The sequence below is a fragment of the Muntiacus reevesi genome, chromosome 4, assembly GCF_963930625.1.
Source record: "Muntiacus reevesi chromosome 4, mMunRee1.1, whole genome shotgun sequence".
Taxonomy (NCBI): Eukaryota; Metazoa; Chordata; class Mammalia; order Artiodactyla; family Cervidae; genus Muntiacus; species Muntiacus reevesi.
The window spans coordinates 159,383,606-159,411,507 of record NC_089252.1 but is presented as its reverse complement, the minus strand read 5'-3'; the positions used below and the strand labels follow the sequence as shown (position 1 = coordinate 159,411,507).

General features: G+C 35.6%; 1 protein-coding gene across 5 annotated transcripts; it reads left to right on the top strand.

The window, feature by feature from the left end:
- Positions 1–27,902, top strand: CPSF6 (cleavage and polyadenylation specific factor 6). Of its 5 annotated transcripts, none has more exons than XM_065934658.1 (11): positions 1–150; positions 7,934–8,143; positions 9,542–9,645; positions 12,967–13,112; positions 14,024–14,197; positions 14,327–14,437; positions 14,891–15,395; positions 17,426–17,541; positions 18,319–18,472; positions 20,388–20,577; positions 27,282–27,902. In XM_065934658.1, the coding sequence occupies exons 1-10, from the start codon at positions 91–93 to the stop codon at positions 20,572–20,574; spliced, it is 1,767 nt and encodes a 588-aa protein (XP_065790730.1). In that variant the 5' UTR covers positions 1–90; the 3' UTR covers positions 20,575–20,577; positions 27,282–27,902. The 5 variants fall into 5 exon arrangements, with proteins under 5 accessions (XP_065790730.1, XP_065790727.1, XP_065790728.1 ...); XM_065934655.1 differs by having other exon boundaries at positions 20,385–20,577; XM_065934656.1 differs by lacking the exon at positions 27,282–27,902 and adding an exon at positions 20,656–27,274 and having other exon boundaries at positions 20,385–20,577.

Below are 27,902 nucleotides of genomic sequence, written 5' to 3'. Positions count from 1 at the left end.
AGCGCGCCCCGCCCCCGCCGCTAGATCCGCTGCTGCTGCCGCGGCGGGCGGACCTGCAGGAGGCGGCGGCGGCGGCCGAGCCGAGGGAAGATGGCGGACGGTGTGGACCATATAGACATTTACGCGGATGTGGGCGAGGAGTTCAACCAGGTACGTGTGGGCCCGGGCTCACGCCGCCGGAGTGGGCGGCGCTGCGGCCGGGACGCGGACCTCGGGCCCGCTGCGGGCCACGAGCCGGCGCGGCTGCAGACCGTGCGCCCTTGGCGCCTGTGGGCCGCGCCGCCCGATCCCGGCGCGGCGCCCCCCTCGCCCCTCGTTCTACCGCGTCGTTTCTTGGGCGGCGGGCGCCGCCACCCTCCGCGGGGCCCCGAGCGCGGACGCCGGCCCCTGTGCAGCCGCCGCCGGCTCCTCCCTCGCCGCCGCCTCGCTCCCCATTGTTGGCGGAGGCCGGCGGGCGCTTCCCGCCTCGCTAGGCCCGGGCGGCGGGGCGGCGTGTGCGCGGCGGGGAGAACGGGCCGCCCCCGCGCCCCCTCCCCCGCGGCTAGATCCAGGAGGAAGCCCGGCGGGGCGCGCGCCGGCCTTCTCGCCCCTGGCCCTGCCGCTCGGGCTCCGATTTCTTCGGTCGCTCCATTTTGTGTCTCTGTCGTCGCTGGATCGTCTCATGGAAGGCCGCGTTCACGGCCCTTTGTATCCCGCGCGCCCAGCTTCCTGAGCTCCCCTGCCCGCGTTTGCGACAGGTTTCGGCGTGGCGCCATCCCGCTCCTTCTCTCACTCTTTGGGAAGAAGGCTTCGGTGCGGGCACGTTTGCAACAAGTCCTTTGACTCTCGGACCCATGGATCGTGTTTAAAAAGTCGGTGCACTCACTGGCCCTACCTCGGTGGTCGAGGGCTTGCAGTGCCTCTGAGGCCCAGTCGTTCTCGGTCTTTGTGATGAAAATATCAGTGAAGATAGGTGGCCCGGGCCAAAAGGAAGACTTGGAAGCGCGAGGGTTGGATGGAACAAAAAAGATGGTAGCTCACCAAGAGAGGAGATCAGAGTAGTGATTAAAGAATCTCACCCGAAATTCACATGGTGTCTGTTAGTTTTAAAATAAAGGGTTATAGCTGTTTGCCGATTTCCGAAAGCAAAATGTTTACTGTTCTCCGAGGGGTTTGGAAAGGCTGGAGAAAGTGAGAATGCAAGGTTTTTCCCGTATCACAGGCCACAGTTGCCTAGGACTAGCCGCGGAGCTATGATGTCTGATGTGCATCCTTGCAAAAAAGGTTGTTACTAGAGCTGTGACGTTTAAGCTGTAAGCAATTCTGGTCGCATCTGCTGTCTTTTATATAGTAACACATTAAAAAAAGCAAATTGTGTTTAACTGCAGTGTTCCTAATAGCTTTCTTACGTTTTCCAGGTCCATGCGAGAAGCTTAGTAAAATTCTGGTTTCTGTGTTTTTGTGGGGTTTTTTCCCCTTCCATTAAAGATTTTATTTTTGCTAGGAGTTAAGGATTTTTTTAAATAGGGAAAACTAGAAATCCGTTTTTTTTTTTTTTTTATGGTGATGGTGCCCTTAAGTTTAAATATTAAAAAGAAAAGTTCAATTAGCTTTAAATGTTTTCTACTCCATTAAAAAAGAGTATATTTAAACGTAACTCATTGTTATCAAATGTTAAGTTTTAAAATCTTTATTGTGTTGCGCTTAAATTTTTTTTGCTGTGCCTGAGTTGTGTCAGTGACAGTTTAGAGAGTTACCTTGAGTGCTAAACACAGTCGGATTCTAATGCTTTTTTTAAGGTCAGTAAACAAAGATCTCTGGGAAATTTCTTTTCCTTTTATTTATCAAATAAGTGTAACATTCCCTCTACAGGAGGTCCATATCTGCAAGTAAAAAAACAAATGTTCAAGACAGTCTTCATTAGTTCTCTTCCAAGAAAATATATTTCCTTTTGTCTTTCTAGTCACAGTAAAGGAAGAACTGGACTACAATTTTAGAATTGAGCCTCGTTTACAGCCTTTTAATGAAATACTTTTTAGGTTTTTGCATACTTAATTTGGGGTGGGCATTTTTCTCATCTGTATAGCTGGATGGAGTGATACTTGATTATCTTGGTGCACCAGCTAGTGCTGACCGAACAGGAGGAAAGAAGAGATTAGAATTTGGTAGCCTTGATGAACTGCTGTATAGAGTTCTTTTAAAAATAACTTTTTGTGGATTTTACCTATAGCATTATATTGCACATGTATTTGAATGGTTTTTTACCTCTAGGATCTTTATACTTTTGAGTCAATGGCATTAAATAGAGGCTATGTTTTTGTTATTATTTTGTGTATCACTGGCCTTTGTAATCTATTGCTTGCTCTGATAATTCCTGTTCACATTATGGCCATAAAAGGATAGTTGATGGTTTTTTAAGGTTCGTTCTTAATTTTTAAAAATGTTACTAGTATTGGAATATTTACCTGGAATTTTTATCAGAATTAGAAGCAACTACAAAATTGTTGTTGGTTGATTTAATTTGCATTCTTATTAGCTGGTGACATCACTTCTACTGGTTGCTAAACTGACTTTATTTTGTTGTAGTCGAGTAGAATGTTTTGCTAAGTATAACGGGTTTTATTTCGGCTTTTAAACTGCTGTAAACATTTAAAAGATCTCTTCAGTGTGAGCTGTAGTTTTAATTGCATTGTATCCTTTGAAATTCTTTGTAATATATATGTTTTTTATTTTTTCTGTTTTAAGTAGTTATACTTGTATGATGTTTATTTCATGTATGTATTTTGGTAAAGAGCAGTGTAAACCTGTCTCAAAAAGTGAGATATTCAACTGTCTTAGAAACTTTAATTTGGAGATGGTGTGAGAAAAAAGTTACTGAAGCTATAGAACAGCTCCTTTCTTCACCGGATGAATTTAGAATGAAGAATAAAATTGGAGAAGGGAAGAAGGCACAAGGACCTCAGTTATCCTTTATAGCTGCTCTTTAGTTCTTAAGTTGAAGATCTTTGGATGGAACCAAATTGGGAACAGTTGCTCAAGTGGAAGAATTTGGACTCCTTCCAAACCTCTATACTCTTTGGATCTGGAGCTGAAAAGAAAGCTGTTGGTTTCAGTCTCACACTATCAACTGAATTGAGAGTGTGTATCAGTTCAGTTTGAACTGGAATTTGTACTTGAAGGTAGTAATTACTAGCCTCATATTTAATAGTTACAGACTTTTATTTTGACCTAAACTAAATTTTTTTTAACTCAGTTGTTCAGTATACATTTCTTAAGTATTTTATATGCCAACAAGGAAGGATACAAAGTTTAGATAGTGTCTAGACTAAGTGCAGTGTAGTGGGATTATGTAAGAAATATGACACTGACTGGTCATGTGTTACAGAAACCACTCTTTTGTGTCTATCTTTATGTGAAAGATTTTTGTTGGCGGAGGAGAGGAGCTGCTGCTGCTAAGTCGCTTCAGTCGTGTCCGACTCTGTGCGACCCCATAGACGGCAGCCCACCAGGCTCCCCCGTCCCTGGGGTTCTCCAGGCAAGAACACTGGAGTGGGTTGCCATTTCCTTCTCCGAGAGGAGAGGAGAGGGAAGCCAAATTCTGAACTTCAGGAAAGCTTATACTGGGTGCACTGAAGTAGTATGTATTTTGCTTGTTTGGGGAGCAAAACCCTTCATGGAGAATTTAGTTTTTGATGTACCTGGTAAGTAGGTCGCTGAGAGCAGTGCTCATTCAGTGATCTGACAATCAAACTTGCAAATGAAAATGTATGTAGGTAATGGGGGAAAATTCATTCGGAAGTTACAGACTTAGACATCCTTATAAGTGTACTTGTCTTTATATAATGACTCATAATTTACATTTAGTTATTGTGTATCTACTATAGCCAATGTCTGGCCAATTTTGGAAAATAAGTTTTGTTAGGCAAATATCTGTGACATCTTATTTCTACCAAATTTATATTGAATAGAGAACCCTCTAAGATAAGGCATGTAAGATGGAAACTGAGGTAGGTAGAGACTGATTCAGAAACTTGGGTAGAAATGTTGAGGGGAGCTGGAACTCTTAATTATCTAATTATTTATAAGTAGTTCATTCTGTTGTTCACTTTGTGGTTTATGTGCAATATTTTTAGTGCCAAATTGGCTTCCTTACCATTAGTTGAGCTTTTAACAAGGATTGCAAACTGATTTTAATATCTGCTTGAAATGTAAACAAAATCAGAAAGGGAAATATTTTCTAAAAAGATAGGTATGTATTAGATTATCTGTTTTGTGGATTTTGTGTGTTAGTGTATTCTTTTCCATGGTATAGAAAACATTTTATAAGTGCAAAATTATATTTTGCTTATATTTCTCTAAATGGAATTTTTTTCCCCCAATAGAGGAACTTTGAACAAGTGGCCTTTGCTGTGGCAATAGTGGTGGTAACATATAATGCAGGAGTGGCGTTGATACAATTTTAGGAACACCAAGAGTAGTGTTGTGCCTTTCAGGAAGAGTGGAGGTTGTAGGACAACTACCACAGGCATCCCAGTGATGTACAGTATGTCTGACATTCAAATTATATGGGAGGTGATTAGCCAAAGTGTGTCCCTCTTCAGAGCAGGGGCATGGTGATAATGAAAAAAAGGTTGAGAAACATTGCTTTTAAGAGGAGCGAATTGGAATTTGGTTATTTTACTATCCGTCTTAGTTTGAGCGTTGTCTCTGACCTGGCTGCAGCTGCTCATGTGTCATGAGGAACATGCTCTTGAGATGCAGAATCTTGAAAGTCTACCTTGCCTTTAAAATGATTATCGTAATTAAATGTAGGGAATGAAATAGTGGATTTTTTTTTTTAAACAAACCCTAAGAGCTGTTGCCTACTGGAAGTTATATATATTGTATAGTTCTATTGGTTATTAGTTGCTATGAACAAATAGGGCAATATTTGGTAATTAAAATAATTAGAGGGGTAATATTGATTATTTTTTGTTTTTGAGTACCATTAAAATTTCCCAATGGTAATAATTGAAAAGACTGCATATAGAACTTGACACTGTTGACTCTTTTTCTTTGACAGAGTTTGTCCAATAGACTTTCAGAGCTCATCTTCTTTATGTGTGCTCTGTGCTATTGTTGTTTAGTCCCTAAGTCGTGCCCAACTCTTTTGGGACCCCATGGACTGTAGCCTCTGTCTACAGAGGACAGGCTCCTCTGTCCATGGAATTCTCCAGGCAAGAATACTGGAGTGGGTTGCCATTTCCTTCTGGGGATCTTCCTGACCCAGGGGTTGAACCTGGGTCTCCTGCATTGCAGGCAGGTTCTTTACCACTGAGCCACCAGGGAAGCCATGACTTGTGATGCTCATTTTACATAATTTTAGAACGTGTATGATTTTCCCTCTTTTAGAATGGGAACAGAAAGTAGGATGTGTTCTGTATATAATTATTTTTTTAATCTGGAGGGTAGGTGTGATATGGTGAAGCTGAAAAGGAAGGTTACTGATACTACAGAAGAGTGTGTTTTGAGTTGTCTCTTAGTAATGGTGGTAATGTATTCAAATTCATTAATATTTTTTCACCAAGTCCAAATGCATACCATGGGGCTAAAAGTACAGGCTGTGGCCTTGGAACTGAGCAAAGCTAACTAGTCTACTTGGAGATCAAACCCCCAGGACTATGGTCTCAATTAGCATCATATTTCAATCAGTTGGAAGCAGTCCAGCTACCAGACCAAGTGACTGATCGTAAATATTGGTAGAATCATATCAGTATTGTAAATTGGTTGGTGTCAACATAGGAATTCGTGGATGGACAAAAATAGTAAGTTGTGATTCATCAGGTTAGTGTAGCTGCAATTATTATGCCCGTAAATTATTGTCTACTTATGTGAACATTTTCCTAGATTTATAACTAGTGAAAAATCAAATAATATTTCATGAAAGTATAAATTGAAATACTTTTAGTACTGCTATTAATAACCCTTGCATTCTGTTTTACTCTCCTTCAAACCATATATTGTGATTATAGTCTGCTCAGGAGGATGGAAACAACTCCTTTTGAATAATAGTAACAATAATTGTACTTGATGTACAAAACTGGATTGCAAAAGATTTCGAAGTGCCTGCTGCCCCTTGCGGGACACTTGTTGGTATCTTAAGTTTGTGGAATCACTGCTGGAGCCATGCCGCCTGAAGCTTTAGCTACACTGAAACTTCTTAACAAAACTCACCCTTCTTTTTTCTAATTTTTACTGTCACTGCAGTTTGATCGTGTTCTCTGGTTTCAAAAAACTCAGTTCTCAAAGGTTATTTTGGTATTGCTGTGGAAACAAAATTATGGCATTATTCAGTGATTTGTGGTCTTAGTTTCTGCCCATTGCTAAAGAGGTCTTTCTTTTCTGACTTATCTTAAGATCTTGTCCGTTATTAAATAAGTTACATACATCAGCCTCATAACAATATTGTCATGTAGAGATTCTGTTGCATAATCAGCAAATTGAATAACTTCATTATGCAGAAGATTACCTGAAATGCTATATAAGTGGTATTTCCCCCTTCTAGATTTTTTTTTTTCTTTAAAAAAAAATCTTCTTCTGGCTTCCTTCTGAATAGCAAAACAAGAGCCATGTTTCCTTGGGACTCTTATTATAACAGTATTTTGTTGATCTGTTCATAGTCATATTACTAATGCCTTTTCAGTGTCATTCTTTATCCCTAAAGTGGTTAATACCTAAAACTATTAGCTTCTCCTTACCTGCCATTTGTATTCATACTTACTGAATTGTATTGATGGAGAGGATAGGAATTATATTCGTTTTCTCAGTGTAATTGCCTCTCTTATTACTTCGACAGAGGAGCCTGGTAGGCTACAGTCCGTGGGGTTGCAAAGAGTCGGACAGGACTGAGTGACTTCACTTTCACTTTTCAGAATGAAATGGTTCACAGCCATTTAGGTACTTTGTGGTGGAAAGGAAGTTAAAAATAGAGCTTGCCCTCTGCTACTGGCTAGTCAAGCTAGTGGCCCAGTAACTGTTACCAAAGGCTTTAAATGATGCTCAGTGTTCTGCCAATACCTGCATTTCATTTTTCTTGTGCTTGTTTACAGGTTGAACTCTTATTTTTCTGTTTTTCTCCTGTTCACATATTTGCTTATTTTTCATTTTCCTCTTACTTGCATATCACTTAGGCATGTAAGTGGCATCTACTAGCCTTGTTTTAATTCTGCTGGTGACACTTGAAGGCAGAACTTTACTAGATTCTTCCTTGTTCATGTCCCTTTTCTCTTGACCGTGTAGATATATTTTGCTAATTGACTATATATCTAAGAAGTCAGGTAAGCATTAACTCTTTGTTGACTGAGAATAATAAAACTATTAATAGATACTAATTTTGGATAGTTTAACCTGTATTTTGTTTCTCTTTCCCCTGTTCATTTGTTGTGACATATAGAATCATTTACATAGCCACATTTCTTTATCCCTTTCCTGTGGCTTAGCTTACTATGATTTTTCTAAAACAGCTTCCACGGAATTGGGAAGCATGATCCTGAATACTATAGAAAATAGCAGTTGTATTTTTCTGCAGTTAAAAATATTATTAAGATTCATAATGGCTCTGATTTTTGTTTGTTATATTTTTGTATCAAAAATTTGTAGTCATTGTTGGTACTTTTAGAGTATTTTGCTTCCATGAAAAGTTTATTATTTTATTTTATCTACATGTTATTCTGTTCCTAGAGGAACATTAGTTCCTATAATAAGTATCAATGGGGAAATAGAATTCATTGTATAGAAATTCACTTTATAGGCACTGTTCAAGAAGTGGCTTAGAGTGCAAGATTTGTATTGAGATCTTTGACCTGAGTCTTCTACCAAATTTTTGAAAGAAAATAGTTGAATAAATTTGCATTCAAATCTGTTTTAGAAGTCATCTGACTATTGTATAATCTAGAACATTATTTCTGTATCTCAGGAAGCTGAATATGGTGGGCATGATCAGATAGATTTGTATGATGATGTCATCTCTCCATCTGCAAATAATGGAGATGCCCCAGAAGATCGGGATTACATGGATACTCTCCCACCAACTGTTGGTGATGATGTGGGTAAAGGAGCAGCACCAAATGTTGTCTATACATATACGGGAAAGAGGATTGCATTGTATATTGGGAATCTCACATGGGTAAGTGACTTGATTTGCATTAACTCCTTGGTGATTGATTTCAAACTATTCCAGTAGTTAATTTTTTCTCCAGTTTTATAAAATAAGAATTTCAAGTTATTAAATTGGTTCTGCATGCTTTCTTATGCACTGGGGTGGGGGTGGGGTGGGGTGGGGGGACGACATACATGTACCATTTAAATATAGTAAATACCAGAATCTCCTAGTTCTGAATTTTGTAGACATTCAGCTTGTTTTGGTAGAGATTCCAGTTAAGTGTAGTTCAATTATTTTATCTTTTACTACTCCTACACTTCAGCTATCCCAGCTTACAAAGGAAAATGCTCACATAAAGTCTCAAGCCAGGATTCAGAAATGTAGGAGAGAAAGATACGCAATATAATTCTTGTTTATAAGAGTTTTCATTATCCAAATCATAATTACAGACATGCTGAGTTTCTTTTTTGTTCTTAAATTTGAAATCTGATTTACGGAAATACTGCTATTATATATTGTATTTTAATTTGGTTTATGAGATTGTAGGTTTATTGATTGGAGTTTCATTAGCTGAATGTTTAGTACTATTATCTGTGTTTTATTAGAATTGAATCTTAAATATTTACTAAAATAGTCCTGTAAAGTTTTTGCATCTCTATTTAGAAACGTTTATTACACATACTTGAAAATTAAAAAATTGCCTAGAAATCAGTTGTTACTGTACATTTCCTTAATAGTATTTTTAAATGTTTACATATATAAAAAACTGGCCAATCTCCCATCATCTGAGCAATTTTTATAATGTTGGCGATGGTAGCATTGTAGATATAAAGAGTGTGGTTGCTAAGTAAGGCTGAGTCTGCTCCTATATATGTTTTGTAGCCTTGGACAACTTCTTTAACCTCTCTATTGCATAGAGTGTAAAATAGGAATTATATGTAAAATGGGACTTCTATGTTTAGAGAATTAAATATTTGATAAAAGGGTATGGTAGGCACTGAATACATGTTAGGATTTTGTTTTGTATACTTTGAAATGTAAGGTGGAGTTTGTTTCCCCAAATAATTTCTCTTAAGAAAAAAGCAGCAGGTGAGATTGGTCTACTGAAAATTTAAAGTCATAGCAGTTGAAAGCTGGAAGAGACCAAAAACACATTAAGGGTTTTTTGTTTTTTTTTTTAATTCTGTGTTCTCTCTGGGGGTATGTACCTTCTATTTCCAAAACTCTTATCAACGGATGAAATTGTCTTCAGGTGCTTTTGTTCTGTTTAAAAATTGGAGACTGACTGGCAGTAATTGTACATAGTTTGCACTAAGGATTAATTTTCTCTTGTTTATCCTGAGTTTACCCTTACAAACTAAGTTGAAACAATAAAAATCTTAGATATGTTTTGATGGTTAATGAGGGGGAAATATCTTGCAGTGGACAACAGATGAAGACTTAACTGAAGCAGTTCATTCTTTGGGAGTAAATGATATTTTGGAGATAAAGTTTTTTGAAAATCGGGCAAATGGCCAGTCAAAGGGGTAAGAGTTTTGTTTTAATTCTTTTTTTTTTTTTTTTACCCAATGGGATTTAGTAGCTAGCAATTGTAGTTTTAGGGGTGACTTTACTTGAAGTTAATACTTATCTACACATGTGTAGGATGTTTCTTTTCTACACTGACAGGAGGTTCTTGGGCAAAGATTCATTCTGATTTAATGTATCCTGTGATCTACCTCCCTAACACTAGTGGAGCTGGGAGATTAGGTCTCTTTTCCAATTTTCCTTCATTTTCTCCATTATGGTTGAACAATGACAGGTTGAAGAAGCATTACTATCCCGGTGGTTAAGAGGTATTGGAATATGGGCAACTGAAGAATAATGTAGCATGGATGTTTTGCATTATTTTTTTAACTATTAAACTACACAGATGAGGTAGGATCATTATAAAATACAGATGTCCAAAAGTAAGACAGTAAAAAAAATATAATGTCATCATCTGTGGGTGATTACTCTTGTCATTTTAGTGAATATACTTTAAAGCATTTTCCTAGTGCTTATATTTTTATTGCAAAAACAATAGGATTGCAATTTATGTTTTATAGTGTGCTTGAAACACAGTAAAAAAAATTAACAATAAATATGCATCTTCTCTAATGTATTAGTTCTTTCTATCATACTTTGCTACTGTAATTTATTTTACCATTCTTATTTTTGGTTCTTTGAGTTTTCAGTTTTTGTCTATTATAAATAATGCTTTATTTAAATCTTTGGCATAGATTTTGGATTTTCTGAGAGATAATTTGCTAACTACAGAATGATATCCAGTGTGCAGTGACTAGGAATATTTTCAAACATGTGCAGAGTCTGACTGCTTTTCATGAACTTCACGTCTACTGCCTGGTCCACGCTACTGTTATCTCATTGATCAGTAGCTTCCTACCTGGTGTACCTGCCTTCACTCTGATTCTCTGCAGTCTATATAGACACATAGCAGAAGTTGAAAAAAAGTGACATCAATATTTGTCTCCTCAGAATGTTCTTTTGATTATCCATTTTATTCAGAGTAAAACCCAGAATCTTCACTGTGGTCTGTAAGGCACTGAGACCTGTTTACCCAGTACATCTCTGACCTCATCTCCTGCTGCTGTTTACTTTGCTATGCTGCTTCAGCTATGGGTTCGCTGGTCCTCAGACACACTGCTACTTAAAACCTTTACATTGTTTCTTCTGTTTGATTTACTTTTCCCCAAAATATCCACCTTTGGGATCTTTCACTTCATTCAGGATTCTGCCTGAGTTCCCCTTCTCTGGCCACACTGTGCAAGATCTTCGGCTGTCATCAGTTTCCTTTTTTCCCCTGCTTTTCTTACATTGTATGTTAATTCGTTTATGTCTTGTCTCCTACTATATGTAGATTGTAAGTTCCAAAAGAGCCTTGTTCACTATTGTATTCCCTAACCCTAGAATGGGTTCTGGCATATAGGAAGTGGTGCTCAATAAATGTTTCTTAAATTAGTGAATTAGTTAAATTGTTTCTAAATGTTGTGACCCAAGGTAATCTTGAATCAAACAGCCGATTTTGTTGACGAGGATCTAATTAAAGGACCATTTTGAATACTAGGGAGTAAAGGCTCCTAAGAGACCTTCTGAGAATAATTTAGAATATTGTATAATTTTATGAATTGACAGTCATTCATATTTTTCTGTTCTAAATTTATTTTTTCCTAGTGATATAAAATTCACATACTATAAAATTCATCCTTTTAAAGCATTCAAATCAGTGGACTTTATAAAGTTAGTTGTACAACCAATCTTATTGTCTATTTCCAGAATGTTTTGATCACCCCCGAAAGAAATCCTGCATCTGTTATCAACTGTCTGTGGATTTGCCTGTTCTGAGATGGTATCATAAAGCATGTGGTCCCATGTGCCTAGCTTCTTGCTCTTAGCATAATATTTTCAGGTCTCATCATGTAACATGTGTCAGTACTTATTTTTTAAAAATATTAATATTCCACTGAATATTACAGTATGTTAATGCACCACATTTAAAATCTTAAAAATTTAGAAATTCTGAAAATTTCATCCATCCTTTGGTGGACATTTAGGTTGTTCCCATGTTTGCTGATATGAATAAGGCCCCTGTGAATGTTCATATATGAGTTTTAGCAGCATTTTTTTTTAAGGAAATTGTTTCTTTTGTCTAAATAGATGACACTGTAGTTCCCATATGATTTGCAACTGTTCCAAAGCCACCCTTTCATATAGACAGAAAAATCTTTAGTGAAAGAAGTTAAATTTATCAGCATTTATAAAAATTTCTAATTTTGTTCTTAAGAATAATACTTCTCTATATTCACGTACCAGTTTGTATGAACATAATATTTTCAGTCGGTTCTGTTAGGTACATGTGTACATTCAGGAGTTATGTTTTGTTTTTTTCCTGCCATAAGGCTTGTAGGATTTCATTTCCCTGACCAGGGATTGAACCTGGGCCATGGCTCTGAAAGCCCCAACTCCTAACCACTAGACCACCAGAGAATTCCCAGGAGATTTATTGGGTGATATTTTAACTCTATCATATTTAACCGTTTAAGAAGCTGCTGGGATATCTGTCAAAGTGTCTGTACCATTATATATTTTTTCATCAAGCAGTGTATGAGGGTTCTAGTTTATCCCACATCCTCACAAGCATTTGTTAATTGTTTTTTTGATTAGTGTGTGAAGTGGTACCATTACGATTTTGATTTACATTTTGCTGTTAGCTAATGATATTGAGTATCTTTTTATGGTGATATTACTCGTAGTAATTAAAAAGTGGAAACAGCCCAAATGCCTGTCGGTTGGTGATTTTGAGGAAATGTGGTATATCTCTATAATGAAGATATGAAAAGGAATTAATCACTGACACATGCTTTAACATGCATTAAACCTTGAAAACATCATGCTAAGTGAAAAAAGCTAGTCCCCATGAAGGACCACACACTGTATTATTCACATTTAATAAAATGTCCAGAATAGGCAACTCTGCAGATTTAGGGTTGAAGGATGGGAGGAAATGGAGTGACAGCTAACAGTTATGGGTTTTTTTTTTTTGAGTGATGAAAATGTTCTTAAAATTGATGTGGTTATGATGGTAAAACTCTGAGTATGCTAAACAAAGCACTGAATTCTGTACACCTTGAATAATATGATGTGTTATTATAAAAAAAAGTTAAAGATGAAAGTGTGACCAGTATTCTAAGAAATATTTTGTTTTCTTTGGTAGGTGAAATTAAACTCAGACCATTTCATTTTTAATAACAGCAGTAACAGTTAATCCCTCCTCACTTTCTACCCACACCCCTTTAAACATCTTCTAGGTTTGCCCTTGTTGGTGTTGGATCTGAAGCATCCTCAAAAAAGTTAATGGATTTGTTGCCTAAGAGAGAGCTTCATGGTCAGAATCCTGTTGTAACTCCATGCAATAAACAGTTCCTGAGTCAATTTGAAATGCAGTCCAGGAAAAGTAAGCACCCCCTCAGAGGCTTTTTTTAAAAGATGTGCATTTTAACCAGTCTTGTTAGCATTTGTTATGTGTTGTATTGGAGAAGTCATCTTAATATTTATATTTAGTTCATTGGAGAATCCATTTTAGAAAATCCATGCTTTGAGTTTGATTTAAATTACTGATGATGACTGGTTCCGTGTACTGGAAACCTATTCCCATTTTTCTCTAAATGTTACAGACCCAACATTATACAACAGTGCAAGTATTATAGCCCTGCCATTCTTATCCTGTCATTCCCATCCTAAAGAAAGGAAGAAACTACATTCTAATCCTTAGGTTGAAGGAAAGTTATGTGGATGTCTGTTATGGTGGGGGAGAAACTACTGATAACCAGAAAGTATTCGTTGATTTTCTGCTTGGCACCAAGACCTATCACCACTTGGTAAAGTGACTATAGAAAAGATTTGCCATTATATACTTAAGAATGTTATCACTTAAAGAGATAAACGGATGATTATGTAATTAATGGAAATTTGAGTGGTTGTTTTTCTTAATGTTCTAGCACTTAAAATTTAACTGATGAATGTTGAAGACTTTGAATGATTTATACTTACTGAAATTTAGATTTCTGTTAGAGAATTTTGGTCTTGGCTGCTGCAGAATATACTGGTATTTTGAAAGTAACTCATTATTTGTTTATCAGAAATACATTTAAGCGTAGATCTTTTGAGACTTCAAAAGAATTTAAATAGATGTGAATGTTTTCCTAAATGGGTACTTCTCATGTAGTTTGGACTGGCCCAAGGCATCTGGAAGTTAGTAAGCAGTATACATAAACTTTGATTTAGAGTTGTTTCTAATATCTAACAGTGGTTACATATCAGAACTGTTTTAATAAATGCTATTTATGAGTATTTGGATGTTTGCAGCTACACAATCAGGACAAATGTCTGGGGAAGGTAAAGCTGGTCCTCCGGGAGGCAGTTCACGTGCAGCATTTCCACAAGGTGGTAGAGGACGGGGCCGTTTTCCAGGGGCTGTTCCTGGTGGGGACAGATTTCCTGGGCCAGCAGGACCAGGAGGGCCACCTCCGCCTTTTCCAGGTAAAGTTTTTCTTACATTGCCATGGATAAAATGTGTCTACCTAATACCTCTTTTCCTTTTCTCTCTTTTTCAAGTAATGCATTATTAATGTGACTTACTCTCCTTGTTATGCTATTTTTGGAATCCAGGAAATTTGATCAAGCATCTTGTTAAAGGAACTCGGCCTTTGTTCCTGGAAACTAGGATTCCATGGCATATGGGGCACAGCATAGAGGAATTACCCATTTTTGGCCTAAAAGGTCTTTATTTTTCTCCAAACTTGCTTGACTTATATATAGAATATTTACATCCGTCTTATTTTCTTACCTCTTAAAAAATCCTTTCAAGACCATTTTTCCTTGTTTCACTTTCTAGCTTGACATCAGAGTAGACTATAAGGTGGGTGATTTCACTGTAAGAAGTGTGTGTATGCTGAAAGATGGAAACTATCTCTAAGCATTGTAATCTGTTAAAGTTTTTGTTTCAGTAGTTTTTCTTAAGCATTAAATTGAGCTAGTTAAATGTGTAAGGATGTACTTCACCTTTGTAACTTGTTAGTGTAGCATTTACCGTATGGGTTTCATTTAAAGAGAAAGAGTCTTGGTCTTTGAGTTATGCTTTAAAAGTATAATTGTGGCATGAAGATTAAAACACCTTATTGAAGTGTCTTTCTTTTTTTTTCTCTCTCTCTTTCTCTCCCCTTTATTCTGTAGCTGGACAGACACCACCACGTCCACCCCTAGGTCCTCCAGGCCCGCCCGGTCCACCGGGCCCTCCACCTCCTGGTCAGGTTCTGCCGCCTCCTTTAGCTGGGCCTCCTAATCGAGGCGATCGCCCTCCTCCACCAGTCCTGTTTCCTGGACAGCCTTTTGGGCAGCCTCCGCTGGGCCCGCTTCCTCCCGGCCCTCCGCCTCCAGTTCCAGGCTACGGCCCTCCTCCTGGTCCACCACCTCCACAACAGGGACCACCTCCGCCTCCAGGCCCCTTTCCACCTCGCCCACCTGGCCCTCTTGGGCCACCCCTTACACTCGCTCCTCCTCCGCATCTTCCTGGACCACCTCCAGGGGCCCCGCCGCCAGCTCCACATGTGAACCCAGCTTTCTTTCCTCCACCAACTAACAGCGGCATGCCTACATCAGATAGCCGAGGCCCACCACCAACAGATCCATATGGCCGGCCTCCACCATATGATAGGGGTGACTATGGGCCTCCTGGGAGGTAAGTTAGTATGCATGGGTAAAAGTAGACTTGGTATATTTGATCTGCAAAAGCTATTTTTCACTCTTGTTTGTGAAGTTTTAAAAAATTAGGAGCTTTCCCCAGATACATTATTTTCTGTATGTTTTCTCTTACAAGAAGCAGTATGATACGGTGAAAAACATACTGAACAGGGTTGGGAATAATCCAGCTTTACCACCTCCACAGCCTTGTGATTTTAGGGCAAGTCACTTTATTTCCATCATTTTTAAGTTAAAAGAGGTTGATAAAGATACTGAAGCAAGCTAGTGGGATCCTCAAGCTACTTTTAAAATTTTAAAGTCAGTATCATCTACCATTGATGACACTACATAGAAAGCTAAAGTTTCTTCATTGTTTTAGAAATTAGGTCAGTTTATTAAATAGTATCTCATGCTTATCAGGAGTCCTGTGTAGCAAAATTACTAACTTTTAATTACAGTGGGAATATTAAATAATTTATAAGCATCTTTGGGTAGACAAAGACTTGTAAAATACAGACTTTATGGGAATTAAAATAGTTAATGGCAATCCTTAGAGAAAAGCTACATGGAAACTAAAGTACTTTTAAAGCTATCCATGCTCAAATCATAATCTGGAGAGCTGTGTTAAAGAACTACTTGCATTTGTCCCCTGCAGTTTTTGTTGAGTTTATTGTTTGATTTTATATTCTTTAACTGTTCCTGTTGAATTACTCTATATTTGAGTTTGTCTGACCATGTCCTACAGGGATGGATTTGAGCATCTGCCTAATTTCACACAAGTGTACAGTGCCAGGGGAATAAATATGATGTTGTAGATAAAGTCTTCTGACAGTTATCTATCCATAGACATTGTATCTTTTTGAGTGCCTGAAATACTTTGTTTTCTTTTGAGAAATGTTACATCTAGGAAGGTAGCACAGTTTTTCCTCTGTTCAACTTAATTCCAGTGACCAACTGTCTGTTAAGTGTTCATTGTATGGGAGTGGGTTAGGTGGCGAGTTTGAATCGCATGTCTTTTTGCTAACATAATTGAATTTCTGTAGTATCAGTTTTTCTAAAAATATTTGTGTGTATGTATTTGGTTATTACTGAGTAATTTTTAATTGGAAGTGAGAGAAAACTCTTGCTTTTTTTTTTTTAAGGAAATAGGATGGGTATGAGTCACAGAATTTATCTGAAATCATACATGAATGTTGAAAAACTTATAATTTGGTTAGACTGTTTATAAAGTTTTGAGAATAACAATAATACCTTATAAACATGCAGAAGGTTATATTAGCTTTTCCTCATCTCATCTGAATGAACTGCTTCTGCTTGCCTCGATTCAACATCCTACCTAGTAACTAATAACTAAGATGGCAAAACGTTTACCTTTTCTGTACTACACACATAGTCACAATTTTTTAAGTTGTCCAGCAGCTTTAGAAAATCTTGGTCTTTTGTTACATTTTTTTCAGTAAATATTTGTAGGAACTGAGGGTCTTTTATTTGCCAGATATCCTGGGTATTCAGTGGGGCATACAAGATAGGTCTAAGATCTTGTCCCTCCTGGAATGTTATTAGTTAGAGATTTATTATTCTTCTGTTGTGAGTTGGGCTCTGCGCCTCAAGGATCCAAATATAAATGAAACCAGATTTTGGCCCTGGCTTGGGTATGGTTGTATTTTTTGCAGTCAGCATGTTTTGCTTAGATATACATACATATAGAGAGAGACATCAAAACAATATTTTACATGTTTTTGTATGACTGAAAAAATATTTATTGCATTTTATGTAGATATAGCATTTCTGACCTCCAGAAAGATAAGATCTTTAAGTTGCTAGTTTATTTCAGTTGAAAGATAATGGTACAAGGGAATTTTGCATACACCTGCTCTGTTTGTATGAAAAATAGCGTATTTCAATATGAGAAAATAACTGTTAGCTCTGAGGCATTTGTCAAAAGCAGTTGTTTGAATTGCATTACACTATTATGACTAATTTAGAAAATCTTTCGAGTATGATTGAAGGTTTATTTTGATTTTATAGGGAGATGGATACTGCAAGAACGCCATTGAGTGAAGCTGAGTTTGAAGAAATCATGAATAGAAATAGGGCAATCTCAAGCAGTGCTATTTCAAGAGCTGTGTCTGATGCCAGCGCTGGTTTGTATATTTCTTTCTGTATTAATATTTCTTATTTATGTTATTAGGAATGACCTAAAACTTGTAAAAAGTGATTTTAGTTTAGGCAGTGGGCAGGCTTTCCCTGGTTGCAGCGAGCAGGGGCGACTCTAGTTGCGGTGCACTGGCTCATCATTGTGGTGGCTTCTCTTGCCGCGGAGCGCAAACTCTAGGCACGCAGGCTTCGGTAGTTGCAGCACCCTGGGTCAGTAATTGTGGCGCATGGGTTTAGTTGCTCCGAGGCGTGTAAGATCCTCCTGGACCAGTGGTCGAACCTGTGTCCCCTGCATTGGCAGGCGGACTCTTTTCCACTGTACCACCAGGGAAGTCTAGGCATGACCTGAAGCTTTTAAGTACAACTTTGAAGATGGGTCATCTACATGTATATTTCCCAGTCATTACCTGTCTTTTATTTAAAAGGCATTGAAGGGAACTGTATGTCACAGTGTAGTGAAATACCCCTAATTTAAACATTTTAGGTATAAATCTAAGTATTAGCCCTGACATTTAACGGCTCAAGGGCCCTAAGGCAGCTCGTTTATTCCCATATTTACTAAATGATCATGTGTTATTGCTATAACAATAACAAACCTCATGTACATTAAAGCCTTTCCCAAATGATGAAACTGAAAAAATGAAGACATCATCTATAATTATTTTAAAGTGCATTGCTTTTTTAAAATGGTTGCCTCAAATGGTTAGGTGATATTTTTGAAAGTAAAATTTGTTTGACTTAAACCTGTCTCCTTCCACTCACAGGTGATTATGGGAGTGCTATTGAGACATTGGTAACAGCAATTTCTTTAATTAAACAATCCAAAGTATCTGCTGATGATCGTTGCAAAGTTCTTATTAGCTCTTTGCAAGATTGCCTTCATGGAATTGAATCCAAGTCTTATGGTTCTGGATCAAGGTAAAACTTTCCTGTGTCATGTCTATTTAAAATTGCTGCTTTGCAAATAGAAATGTTGTGTTTGGGACTCTATAGGACTTTGATTTTACTTATTACTATTTATTTAGCAGCTAATGTGATTTTGTTGTTGTTTAATAAATGTCAGGTGTTTGCTTGCTTAAAACCCTTCAGAGGCTTTCAGTTATTCTTTTAATTCTTATTCTTAGAATAAATGTAATAATACAAATATAAACGTTGTAAACAGTGTGATACACTTCGCCTCATTGTGCACCTCTCCTGCTCACTATTCTCTAGCGGTATTGGTTTCCCTTTTCTTCCTCTTGACATATCAGACTCTTGTTTCTATGTTAACACTTAGTGTTTCTTCTACTGGGAGCCTTTTTCCTTGGCTCTTCACATAGCTATTCCTTGTTCTTTTCTCAGGTCAATCTTTCTAGGAGGGGGTCTTCTCCCAGGTTATTCTGATTATTCTGTTTATTTCTTGAATAATTTTTCCTGCAATCTGTTCTTTCTTATTGTTAAGTATTGTTACTTATTGTTCTTTCTTATTTCTTTTCACTAGAACACATTGAAAAATGGGAGGGGTCTTATTTACCTGTCTTGTTCATTAGTGTGTTTGTAATATGTAGAGAATGGGTGCTAAATAAGTATTTCTTGGACAAGGGAGTTTATGATGTATTTCTTAGGGTTTTTTTAAAATTAGGCAATTCTTTTTTTGGCGTTACTGCTAACGTTGAACTTTTACATATTTTAGGAAAGTAAAGCTTAGTCTTGACATGATGCTCTTGGGTCTTTGGTGTACTTACCAGGTGGTAGAGTCGTCTTCATTAAGCTAGGAAAAGGAGCTTGTCTTTGTCGTGGTCGCCAGCTTTGTTACTTTTGTGACCCAGTTTAAGGATCTTTGGATCTCAACAAATTTTCACAGCTAAAGACTGTATCTTACATGGTCTTTTAACTTTTTAAGTCCAGAATGGCCTCTACCTTGATCACAAGCTTAACACTTAATAATGTTTGCTAAAAAGAAAAATGTTTGCTAAGTTAAGCTGTCCGGTGCAGAAATACAAAATAGAGTTTAAACTAATCGGCAGTTATATCCTAATTGTGAATTTCAGAACTTATATTAGTTTTATTAGGATTATAATAAATTATATTAGGATTATATTAGGATTTCTAAGATATACTTTGGTTAAAGTACCTGTTTTTTGTTTGTTTCTAAAGGAAGTTCATGCAGCATTTCTCTTTATTAAATAACAGTGTGAATAATTGCTCAGTCTTTTCTAGTGGTCGTGTTTACTGAGTTTCTTCTTTGCTTGCCACTATGCTTCTCAGCACTACCATCCTCCAAGCCTACATATGTGTATATTTCTTCAGGAAGTTTCTTAGCAGGGTAGCACTTACGATGAACCATATTTTGACTAGTTATAAATGTAAGATTGATACTTGCATGTATGTTTAGGTAACCTAAACATAATGGGTTTTAATGTAATGGGTTATAATTTTAAGTATTTAAGTCTCATTGTGTATTGAGTGATATCATGAATTTTATTTCTAAAAAACTACTTTTCTATATATTTGTTTGGTTAAAACACAAGTCCTATGAGATTTTCTCTACTTTACCTTTCCGCTTTTCATTCAGTAAATATCGCATGTCTCTTTTAGGCTCCTGGTTGTAATAGATGATATGATGTATTGCCATGGTGTGTCTGCTTCCCAATTTTTAGGTGAATGTTTTTTAAAATGGGATTTCTAGTTCATGCTTGTTGCTGAGTTGGTAAATCATTATTGTCTGTTCAGGATATTTTAGTCTAAACTATATTTGTAAGTTATTTTTTTGCCTTGGATATTTTTAAACATCAAAGTATTAAATTTTAAAGCTAATTATGGAGAGCATTAATCCAGTAATTTCTTTTAGAAGACGTGAACGATCAAGAGAAAGGGATCATAGTAGATCACGAGAGAAGAGTCGGCGTCATAAATCCCGCAGTAGAGATCGTCATGATGATTATTACAGAGAGAGAAGCCGGGAGCGAGAGAGACACCGGGACCGGGACCGGGACCGGGACCGAGAGCGCGACCGTGAGCGCGAGTACCGTCACCGTTAGCAGGTGGGTGTTCTTGTCCTGTTGCTTCCGGCATGCCTGTCACTCATGGTGGTCATAACTCCAAGGCTATTGTCTATACAGTATATACCCACATTTTATACCATCCAACTACTTGTTCTGAACTTACTCTTCTGGAACCATCTGAGGTAAATGACAGGTGAGTAATGACAGGTAAATATTTTGACCTCTTATCCTTAAATACTGCTTGCTTGAGTTACAGCTTTTAGGTTTCAGACTGTTAATGATCCTAAGAAAGCAAGAAAATAATCAAGAGGACTCATTGTCTACTTCTAAAATCTAAAAATTGGAATTCTCTTAATCACATACATAGTTTGCATGTGATTTAAAATATAAAATATGAGTTAATTCTTAGTGTAATATGCTTGGACTTCAAAAAATAAATTTTAAGTTTCTCTCCTTGAACTAACTTAACTATCCCTAAAAATTTGAAAGACAATCTGACACTTGTTGCTAGTTGGAAGGTGGTTTGTTAGCATTGAGAAAAACTTTTTTTTTTTTTTTTTAAAGAAAAGACACTTTTCCTGTCATCTGGGCTTTGTTTTTAAAAGAAAAGAAATAGTATTCTTTGATTTGCAAAGAAGATAAGAAAGTTACTCAGTTAAAATGAATTCAAGGTATTCCATATAGAGAATTTTAAGTTGTATCAAATCATACATCTCAGGTTAGAATAACCTTGAAGTAATTTTCTTTGATGTTTCATTCATAAATCATAATCATTGTGTCTTTTTTTTTCTGTATTTTAAAACTATTGTGTACATTTTTCATTAAGCGGGAAGAGTTGTCTGTTTATACTTCATTTTCACGTGTAATTTTATTTTTATATTTGTGAACAGCATTTATTCATGTGAAGAGTGGGAAGAGGGCACTATAAGGCTTGTGCATGTGACACAGAAGTTATTCTGTAAACAGATTTTTTTTTCTTCATAGGTTGGTGGCATATCAAAATTAAATTAGACTAAAACCAATCCCTTATAGGTTACTACTTTACATGACTATTTTCCGTAACTAAAATTGGGAAATACTGAAAATTCAGTAATTGGTAGTGTTTAAATTGTAATGGGCAAAACCAAAGACTTGTATGTAATTCTGTGACAGAAGAGCAGTTTCTTTAACTAAAGTAGGTATATTTTAGCAAATGAGATCCTTTTTTAAGTAATACTACTTAGGAAACAAGCAATGTAAGTCTTATTTTTGTGGTATACAAATAAGTTATTATATTATTTACAGTTTTAAGAGCTTTTTGAAGTGAAAGGCAAGTTTTAATACTTTTCCTTGCATTATGAATATGCATCTTGAATATATATCAAACTGTAATTTTAAAGTTCTCCATGTACTGTGTTATAGAACTTAATACAATTTTCAAAACATTATTTTAATATAAGTCAAAATTTTTTTTTACTTTTAAAACTAAACTTTTTGGAATTTATATTGTTTTTGGATGTAAGAATTGAATGTTGTGTCATATAAAAATAAACATTAGATGTTTTAGATGTAGTCCCCCTCCTCTCCCCAAGTTGAATGGGCCTGATCCCGTCTTAAAAAAAACTCCGAGTGCCCATCAGTTGCTTTAGGTGAATTATGGCCACCTTAGTGAAATGCTTAATGTTCATCGGTCATTTCATTTAAAGTAAGATACAGGTCCCTCAAGTTTTATTTTTACTTAGACTTTGTCAGTTATCAACAAGCATCTAGTTACTGAAGTCATGAGAATGGAACTTGCATACATTTCAGTCTTCTTCAGGACTGGACATGCCCATCAGGGGCATTCTGAACCAGTTTATATCCAAAGTTAATTAACAGGTTTTCTTACTGGTTTTAGTTAAACTAGCATAAATAGATAAACTCTTTCTGAAAAGTCCATTGTTAATTTTAAATACCTTGAATTAACTAACATATTACATTCCAGTAATGGGTACACCTAACTATATCATGGTTTGAGTTTCATTACATTCAGACATTAACTATGAATTCTTAACTTGCAAACTAAATATTGTCGGCATTTTTTCTTAATCGCTGATGTGTACCATACCAAAATTCCCATGTTTTGTTTGTACATTATAATCAGAATTGAGTTGTAATATTGTTATGTGCCTTCATCCAAGCAAAATTTTACATAAGCATTTCCAGTGCAAAAAATTTTGTTAACCTGGAATATTGTACCTTTGCTATATACCAAAAAGTATTTATTGCTGATGTAGACATGGAATAAATGGGATGGGGGGAATTGGGATTAAATATATCCAAGTGAAAAACTTTCCTAAACAAATAAAAAAATTTGCACATTTAATTACCATCAAAATAAGGTCTATTGACCTTTTTTAGAAGTTTTAAAATATGAGTCCTTTTGAACTTTCATGTAAACCTTAAATGGACTAAATGGAATAAGAGTAATTTGGAAGCTGAAGTGAATGTCACTGTTAAGTCTGTATACAAATAAAACAATAATATGACCTATTATTAAAGTGATGATGAATGGCTTAAAGGGCAAGTTCTTAATTTAACTGGAAACTTAATGATGTTGGCAAGCTGTTAATGTCTGTCCCATCTTAATTTTTTTGTGTTTGAACTGTTGGTAATGTTAATTGCATTCTCTCATTTAACAAATGTATTAGTTTTTCTAAAAGCATTTAATATCTAAGTTCAAATATATAATATTTTAATGAGAATATCAATATTGTGAATTTCAGCATGTAAATACATTGTGCTTCTTATTCTGTAATTTTTGCCTCAATTCTCAGACCACTCTGAGCAAAACAAAAGTAGTTCAGTGTTTTTAATATTATATGCTTTTTACAGAAATAATTTTATTTTCATAGTTATTTTCTTTCGTCTTTCTGTTATTACTTGTTGGGAAGAACATTACTCAGCACATTTCTGTTAATGGTTCTGCTTTTGTTTGTGTACTGAAGAGTAATGAAAGGATTTTTTAAAAATACTTTTTATTCATGCTTTTCCTCTCCCCGACACATGACTTGACACATTCTCAAATCATTATCCATTCCTTTGATTAGATTTTTAAGCATCATGTATGGGGTATAGGTTAAATAATTATACTTTCCTTTGCTATATGATTTCTCCTATCATAATTATTATGATCTTAGATTTTGTTGTCATTGTATAAGATTTAGGGTGATTTGCATTCCTTACTCAGTTTTTTAGCTTTGCATTAATTTGGGAAAAACAAACAAAAAAAGCCCAAAGAATCGAATGTTCATTTTTAAATGTTAAGATGTTTTATCTCCTTAAGAGTTAGTGTTACTTTGAGTCTTAGGTGAAAATTAAATACTTCTAATTATCTGATAAATGATACTGGTGGTGATGAGATTTAAAAAGTATTTCTGCAAGTCTTAGGTCATCTGAGATCAGACTAATATTACCCATCCCTGTGTTTATTGTCTCCCCATATATTCTAACTGCTTCATTTGGATATGCTACCTCTCACTTTTGCTTTAATTTTCCTTGCTTTTGTATTATTAGCAAAACATGTGAGACTACACAGGTATGTTAATTGCAGTGAGAATAGGGTAGTAAGTGATCCCTAGAATGTATATGTAGTGTGTTTTGCTCACTGTGGTTTAAGAATATGGTTTTGTTTACAAATAATTAATGTTCCCTGTTTCTTCAAAAAAAATCAGTACCAGTGTGAGTCACTTTGATCTCTCACCTTCATTTCAGTGTAAAATCTGCTACCATTGGTTTAGTTTGTGAATTAGATTGTTTTGAATAAATATTTAATTAGAATGAATAGTTAGCATTGTTTAAAAGAAGCCTAATAACCAAAAAAGGAGTAAGGGCGTCATGTATGCTATCCAGATTTACTAATATAATAGGCCTTGGTGGTAGCATGTTTTAACTCTCAACAGTGAAATCTAAATCACAGCTTATTTTGAAATGGCCATTTTGTCAGATTTTGGAGCAAAGATGAGTATTCTTTGTGAAATTTATTTTTCTGCCATTTAGTGGACTGCCTGGCGCAGCAGTCATGAATTCTATTTCATAGTGTAATAAAATTCTTTAGTTAAAATGAGGTAAGTACTGTCTCTAGAAGTGGAAAGATGAAAGTATAAAATATTTTGGTAGTAAGGGAGTTTTTTGTAAATATCTACCACAAACAAGATTTTGTGTACTGTGTTCTAGTCAATGCAAGAAGGGATGTTGATTTTAAAAAGAGTTGTATTTAGATACTTCTCTGTCTTCTGCCCACCTCATCTCCATTCCCCTCATCAGGAAATTTTCAGATAAAAAGTGAATTTTATTACACTGAGTTAATAAATTAGAATCCTTCAAATTCAATATATTAACGTGAAAACCTGTAAGAGATCCATATCTAATATATATTTGAATCTTTTACTTGAAAGATGAAGTAACTGATACCAGTAAATTTTCTTGGATAAATTTCTAACAGAAGCATTCATAATTTGAGTTGTTAATGCTGACTTGATCTTAAATTATTTCGGGATTCCTTGGTAGCTCAGCTGGTAAAGAATCTGCCTGTAACACAGGAGACCCCTGTTTGATTCCTGGGTTGGGACGATCCCCTGGAGAAGGGATAGGGCACCCACACCATTGTTCTTGGGCTTATCTCAAAATGCAGGTGCTTCTCTGTATTGAAATTTTAACTTAGTGATCACTTTATATACTCATTAAAGAGCCATAGATTCCATCTGTCTCAGTTTTTTTAACATCTGTTTACATAGATCTTCCTATAACTGATAGCTAAAGCAAGACATTGTGTGGCTTTGACATTATAGATTTGACTGCATGGTATTCTGAAAATACGACCACTGAATGTATTTGTTACTTTTAAGCTTCTTTTTTATATCTTTGTTTATGTAGATTTCTGCCTAGAAATTTGAGACTAAAATATGGAATTGGGTTATTGGAAATGGGTTGTATTGCCTTCAATTTTGCCTTTTTTTGAGATTGTAAAATTTGTATTTCCAAATGGATACATGTAAAGTGTTTAGAAGTAGAAATAAAAACTGTCAGATTATCCCCCAGATTTTATGTCTGTATGGTGAAAATTAGAGGTTTATTAGTAGTAAAAGTCTTATCTTTAAAGCAAATAATAAATGTATTCATCCTAAAGATATATGTTGTAATTTCACAAATAGGATTCTTTACATATAAGATAGTAGAACTTCTCCATTTGGAATGATATAAAATTGCAGACTATGCCATATTGTTTTGCTCATTGTGACTTAATTTTTCCTTCTTAATTAACCCTTCCAATATGATAGAATAATTAGGGAGATAGCGTTCTCTTGCAGTAAGAATTGTGAATTTCCTATTAATGTTGGTTTTTTTTTTTTTTTTTTTTTTGGTTAGAATATATATGCGTTGTCTCTCTTTAATGCTTCAATACCAGTTTGTTTAAGTATATTGAAAAGTAGTAAAGATATGTGAAAGCCAGCCATCTTCCTAGATTTTTTCTGTGAAATAATTCCACCAAAAGCTTTATCAGCATAAGATAAAGTACAATAAAAGGTAGCATTAAAAAAGGCTTAAGTATCTATATGAAAAATAAGGGCAAATAAAAACAGTTTGAAAGTTTCAAGATTATAGTATCTGCTTTTCTCTTTTGCAGTTGTAAAATTTAGGTTTATACTGCTAGGCAATGTGAATATGTGTATTGATGCTCTTAAATGCTTACACCCTAGTTGAGGAGGAAAGGACTTGAAAGAAAATTTATAGTTAGTTGTGACAGAATACTAATTATTCTTAATTGTAGACCAAAAAGTATTCTTAATTTTATGGAAGACTGTTACTAAACATTGTGCCCTTTTGCCTCTTACATCATCTTAATATTGACATGCTCTCTTGGAATTTATATTTCAAATAACTGGTATTCCAGTGGCCACTGATATCACGTTAATTGGATATGTTTCCTTTGTGAACCTCTACCTGAAATTTGCATTTTTATGTATTCCTAAAATTTTAGTTTATCTCGTTTATTGGTTTTTTTTTTTTTTTTTTTTTTCTTTTTGTGAGTTTTCAGTGAAATTTGTAGATTCCCATTTAGCTGGTTTTGGCTTAGTTTATATACATTAGATATTTTGATATAGGTGAAATAGAGTGACAGTACTGTTATAAATTTGTATATGTCTAAAGATTTGTACGTGAATGTCATTATATTTATTTACATGTGCATACTGAGCTTATATTTACAAGTTTTGTAACATGGAGGTCCGTTTGATTTATACTTGCAGAAGTTCCTGTATACTGTCAAATACAACTAATTTGTAAAATAATTTATTGCATTTATATTCAGTTCTCATTTGTTTATGACTTATATAGAATTTATGTGGATGAATGAAAAATATTTACATTAAAATCATACAGGCATTTTCCATTTTTGTAGTATGAATACTTTAGAAAATGACTTATAAATGTTTCCATCTTCACAGAAACAGTAGCTGCTACATTTTCATTTGCTTCAGTCTTTAAATTTATAAGGCAGTAATACTTAAGAAGAAGGAAATCAGAATGTCTCTTTTAATCATCACATAAATTGGGAGCATTCTCCATCACAAAGGCAGCTACTGTTTCAGTTAATTCTTATTTTGTGTTAGAATACGTTAACAGTGAAGTAGATGCACGACTTGTATATGTATAGTTAAGCCAGCGTTTTTCTGTGTATTATGGGGAATAGCAAAATCTACATCATAAATTTTGACACATTACAGCTGAAGGAAGAGGAACACCTTCCAAGACAAAACAGTCTTCTGGAAAAATGACGCTTGTCCAGCAGTTTGCTTCTTGTGATTGAACTGAACCTGTAAGGATTCATGGATAAAATGAACAGGAATAGATCTGAATAAAGCAAATCTGCATAAATGGTAACCAGTAGCTCTACTTTTATTTTTTATGTTGCTTAACTGTTTTATTTGAAGGAAACCTGTGTGATTTAAAAAGTTAAAGCTTTTGCAACTTTATTACTGGTTATATACATTTGGCCATTATAATGTGCAAGCAATTGGAAAAAAAAACGTCAAGTAAATGCTTGTTTTATAGTAGTTTGTTCTTGTTAAAAAACTGTTCATATGATGATGTCTGTAAACAGCACCACTTTGATTACAGTAGATGTAGTGTTGTAATAAACTGTTCAATGGGGCTGATGTGTAAAGCTGTTCAAGTTATTTGATGTTTACACCTCAGGGAAAGTCTTGTGTTCAGCAATATCTAAAGATAATGTTACTATGACATTTATACTGTCGTTTAAAAAAACAACAACCTTGCAATAGCGTTTTTGGATATGCATCAACCTAATCTTGCGTTCAGTGAATTAAACATACTAATTAAGTGTC